This window comes from Pygocentrus nattereri, chromosome 2 (assembly GCF_015220715.1).
Source record: "Pygocentrus nattereri isolate fPygNat1 chromosome 2, fPygNat1.pri, whole genome shotgun sequence".
Lineage (NCBI taxonomy): Eukaryota > Metazoa > Chordata > Actinopteri > Characiformes > Serrasalmidae > Pygocentrus > Pygocentrus nattereri.
The window spans coordinates 44,540,339-44,546,018 of NC_051212.1; the positions used below are offsets into that span (position 1 = coordinate 44,540,339).

Consider the following 5,680-nt stretch of genomic DNA (forward strand, 5'->3'; position numbering starts at 1 on the left):
TTAGTACAACTAGTCTCAAGCAAAGAGGAGAAGAAGAAGTACAACACAGGTGAACACAGTTAATTCATATCAAAATCCAAATACAAAATAGAAAACATGAGTAAAGTGTCTTAAAAATCACAAACACATAATCAAGCTTCAAAATAGAAATGTAATGTCAAATATGAAGCAATTTATTTTATGTTTTAATTCGTCTTCCAAGTGAGACGAAGGTGCATGACACACTGGACATGTTAAGGTGGTACAAATGGCAGTTAATGAATGCATGATTTACTCTCAGCTGTGTTGAACTGTTCAGGGCAAATTATGCTGTTTCACTATATCATTCAATAATTTACATATACAATAATCATGAATTTAAAAGACATCAAAACTTTTTGACAATCCAGAAACTGTATATGTGTGTATGTGTCTGAGAGAGGGGGACTCTTTGTACTGCTGTGTCCAGCAAGCCACCGTGGCATCATCACATTCAACCGTCATACACAAACCTGCAGTTCTGAACAATAAACCTAAAAATGCACACATTTAGTATTAAGTCCTGCACACAAAGAGCTGACAAAAGTAGCAAATATATTCATGTCTTAATTTCATCTTTTATAGGAGTAAAAGTCGTATGCCATTTAATCAAAATATTGAACAGTTTGTTCTGTCATAGAAAATGTCCTGATTGAAAACCTGCAGTGCTGAATTAGTACTAAATTCCAACTGAAGACAACTTACAGAGCTCTGCAAGAGTTATTAAAAGCTGGTGATTCTGCTATGTGGTTACACCTGTTGGGGAACTCTGGAATTGTTAAAATTTGATTTTCTGCTTAGGTTCATTTACCTAATGTTTTGCTTCTGTTTTTATTTATATTTTAATTTTCCACAAAGACAGAAAGCTCAGTGTTGCAGCTCCCCAGAGCAGGAGTTTCCTGTTGTAGTGTCTCATAACTGCACTCACTTCAGAGAGATTCACACTAACACACAGATCAGCATTAGAGCACTGAGAGCTTAAACACACTACTGACTCCATCTGATCACATTCACAATGAAGAGGAACCTCCTCATCATCCTCATCATCACATCAGGTACTCACTGTGAAGATGTGCTTAGAAATATTTAAATAACATTTTATTAAAATTTTAAATAATCTTCAAATTCTACTTTTCTTTCAGGTGTGTTTGGTGCTGAATATATTAGGCCATCAGAAGATCAGGAGACTGATGTTAATATAAAAGAGGGAGAACCTGTTACACTGAAATGCTCTTATGACTCAAGTAGTGAAGATGTCTTTCTCTACTGGTACAGACAGTATCCTAACAGAGCTCTACAGTATTTACTGGATAGAGGGGCTCGATCAAGGAGTGATAGTAACACTGCAGACAGAAGATTTGAGTCTACTGTAACCAGAATATCCACTGAACTCAGAACAAGAGAACTAAGACTGGCAGATACAGCTCTCTACTACTGTGCTCTACAAGCTGGAGCCCAGTGATACAAAGTCTCAGAGACGCTTTACAAAAACTCTCATACCTTCTGTTTGCTTTGAACGCAAGGAGATCAAAGTAACATCCAAACCACAGTGTATTATCTGTTATTACACTCCGAAATGACTGTTTGTGGTAACATATGCAGGAAAGAAAAAAAATAACAGTGATGTGCACAGACTGTTCAAAAGATAATATTTTGGATCTATTTGTGGATAAAACCATGTTAGGATTTTTCGTCACTATATGAAAATACCACAAAAATAAATAAATAAAAATCTAAATTATTGACAAATTCTCATACAACAGTATAAGTATTACATTATAATATAACATATAACAATATAACATTCTGTAAGCAGATCAAATGTTAATTATAGAAATGTTATATATGTTCAAATACATTTTTCTTGTTGCAGGAACCAAGAAAAGTCCTAATGATAATAAATGCCCTATGAAATAAACAGTTAAAACATAATATTCAAACACATTATTTAATCCCTTAAAATCTCAGTTTTATTACATACTAAGGCTTATTATTCAGTAATTATATGGACTCTAGTGCCACCTGGATGAGCTATACTTAGGTTACAGAAGTGTGTAATAAAATTCGCTTTTTCATTTTTTTATAAAAAATTATATTAACTCATAATTCAACTATTATTATTAGAAACTATTCGCTCCGCCTTTTTTCATTCGTTTTTTTTCTGGCTTGAAAAAATGCTGGCAAATGACAAATTAAGTATAACAAATTTCTCAATAATCTTACAAATGTCATAATCATTAACCAAAACAGGGAGTGAAGGTATGTAGGTGTATATATGGGCGAGGATGTATATATGAGGTTGAGTGTATGTGAGGACAGCTGGTTCTGGGTCGGGGGATTGCTGTCCCCGGTCCTCTCCCGGCTGCTCCCCTGTGGTTGCTACTTCCCCCCCGGATGGGGGGCGCCTTGGGGTTTCAGGGCCTGGCCTGGTGCTCCGGCGTGACGGTTGGCCTGCTCTCCTGGGTGGTTGGGTTCCGGGGCGGCTCAGGGCCCCTCGGCGGGGATGGGGCCCTGCTGGGTGGTGGGTGGCTCTCGGGTGTATGAGGCGCTGGGTCTTTGCTGCTGCCTCGTGATGGGGGGGGGCATCCTGGGGGCGGCTCTGGTTCCTCTGGTTCCCCTGGACCTGCGCTCCATGGCTGGGGGGGGGTGCTGTCCGGAGTCCCCCTCTCCCTTCCGCTGGGGTGGGCATGCAGGGGTCACTGGGAGATGCGGCCCAGGGTCCCCACTGCTCCTGGTGGGGCCGCGGCGGGCAGGATTCCCTGGTCTTTCTATGCCTTCCTCTCGCCTCTGGGGAGATGTTGTCGCAGCTTTCTGCCCTCGCTATTGAGTGCATCTTGTGACAAATTTATACTGTACTGCACTCACAAACACACACACACACACCCTCACCCACATACACATACATCACAGTCATTTGTGCAGTATTTCCAAGTGCTATATGTCTCAGGTACACATTCTTCTCTTTTCTCAGGAGCAGCAGTTGGTGAACCATCGCCGTGGCATTGTTTTGTTATTTCCCTTTTTTACTTTCTCCCCCACCCACTGGGGGTGGGTGTGCAGCTGTAACAGACATGGAATCCTCTGAGAGTGTCAGAAGGTGGAGCTGTGTGCTTTCACAGAAGACAGGCCTCATTTCTGACTTTTCCTCTTGCTGTTATTTTCTTTAACCATCATGTTCTTCTGTGCATTTCTGATTCTTTCAGTATTAACAGGTAAGAGATACTTTAAACCCCTGTTTTTCAGTTTATCATCAAAATTTCTTAACATTAGTGTTTCCACTTTCGTTTCTAACAGGTGACTCTTTTGAAAATGTGATAAGATCTTATGGGTCTGTTATCCCTGCCAGAGATGGTGAGACTGTTACTCTCTCCTACAACTACAGTGTTTCTCCATATGGCTTGTTTTGGTATCATCAATATTCCAGATCCAAACCAGAATTCCTCCTCTCCACCACTGAATCTGGAGATCCTGTTGAAGCTGATTCATCAGCTTGGTTATGTAAGTACTGGTTGACTCATATGAGCATTTCAAAGAACCAGCATCTGCTGCTTTTCTAACAATGTTGGCATCCTGGTACAGAGAGTGTGTTAATGAAGCTCCTGAGTAATTACTGTATAAAGGAGCAAAATCACACAGTAGTGACCAGAGTCTCCCCACTGACCTTCGAATTGAAGCAACAACAACTGATACATCTCCTGAACTTATTATTAACTAAAGCTGTCAGACTCTGCGCTCTACCACTGTGCTCTTAGAGTAGACCTAGTGATACAAAGTCCCTGAGAGGCTGTACAGAAACTTATTTCCTTACTACACCATGACATCAGTGAACCACAAACCCAGACAAAGACACCGCTAACACTTATTTATTTATTTATTTATTTATTTATTTATTTATTTTTATAGTATGAATAGTTATTTATGTGTGTTATTTGCAGACATCAGGTACCCACTGTGAAGATGTGCTCAGAAGTATTAGAAAAATTAACACTTTAGTAAAATGTTCAATTTTCTTTCTTTCTACTTTTCCTACAGGTGTGCTTGGTGCTGACCGAATTGGACCAGATGATCAGGACACTGAAGTTTTTAGGAAAAAGGGACAATCAGTTACACAGAAATGCTCTTATGTAACAAGCAGTGACAATATCTTTCTCTACTGGTGCAGACAGTATCCTAACAGAGCTCTACAGTATTTACTGCAGAGAGGAGCTTGACGGGAGAGTTATAGTCATACCTCAGACAGCAGATTTTCATCATCTACATCCAGTTCATCCACTGAGTTCAGTTACAGACTAATTATGGCAGATACAGCTCTCTACTACTGTGTTCTTAGAGATGGAGCCCAGTGACAGAAAGTCTCTGACACGCTTTACAGAAACTTAAAACACCTTCTATTTGCTTTGAACACAATCAGATTGAAGTAACATCCAAAACACAATGTATTATCTGCTATTACACTCTCTCTGAACACAAAGTGAAGCAAGGTTGTAAGACATCCCACTATTCTTCAGATTAAAATGCATGTAGTTTGCACTCCAATCTTATCAATAATAAATCACGCAATAATAATGCAAACTCTAACATGACTAGAGTGACACAATTAAAGCTTTATTTAATCACAAGAATACGAACGTATCTGGATACTGATGCTACATTTGAAAAGGGTTAGTGTAAATCTGCCATATCTGCACTAAATCATGATCCAATATCCACAATAAGTAGTTGCATGCTGTATTTACACCATTACATTTACTTAACTCTCTGAATGAACTGTACTTAGAAAAGTCATTTTAGAAGATAATTTATATTCTTCAGTTTATGGCAGTTTCCTATTTGGGTTACTCTACTAAGTTGTATGTGTCATATTAAAGCTATATGGGTTTTTGCTTGTATGACGTCTGGATGTTATTGTAAAAAGTGAATCTGAAAATTTGAATCAATACAAAAACTGAACACTTTTTAGAAATTGAATTTTGAGAGACTAGATCATCATCTGTACATTTTAGTTAGAGATTTAATATTACTTTATTGCAAACCCTAATTCAGTTTGTGGAATTATTAGCCTTAGTATTGTTCATATTACTTTTTAAGATGTATTATGTCTTGCATTGAAAGCTTAATGGTCATATTGTACAATTCTAAGAGCTAAGAGTCAGCACATAAAGCTGTGTGCTGACTAATGGTGGAATACACAAGGACGTCAGATAACAGGAAATACCTCGAAGCTAATAGTAGTAGACCCTGGGATTAGCACACCACACATGTGGTTCATCTGGTCAGATAAGCAGAGCCATTGTCTGGAAAACGGGGGGAGTTGGTAAACACAGGGAATACCTTAAGCTGACCTTGCAGACGCACTCACGTCTCGAGCGCATCCTTAAACTTTTATGATGTGGATTGGTGAGATGGCCTAACACACACAATTGGAGGCTTGATGGAATCTACTGATATCTTGGGTAAGGAAGGAGCGGCCATGCGACTATAAAAAGGGAGTCAGATGAGAAGGGGTCAGAGCTTACTTGGGAGATACATGATGCATGTTCTCTGTTTGTAACCTCTCCAGAATTCTATAATAAAACCGTTTGTTTCACTTCAGTCTGATCTACTCGTCTCATTTATTTTGCATCAACGAACACGCAGGACTGGTTTCGTCCACAAGTTTCAG

At 39.1% G+C, this 5,680-nt stretch overlaps 1 gene segment (V, D, J or C); it reads left to right on the plus strand.

The window, feature by feature from the left end:
* The first annotated feature begins 3,116 nt into the window (after window positions 1–3,116).
* LOC119262057 lies at window positions 3,117–4,336 on the plus strand. The segment is given in 3 exon segments: window positions 3,117–3,230; window positions 3,313–3,516; window positions 4,051–4,336. Coding segments are annotated over 3 exon segments (423 nt in total).
* Window positions 4,337–5,680: the final 1,344 nt, after the last annotated feature.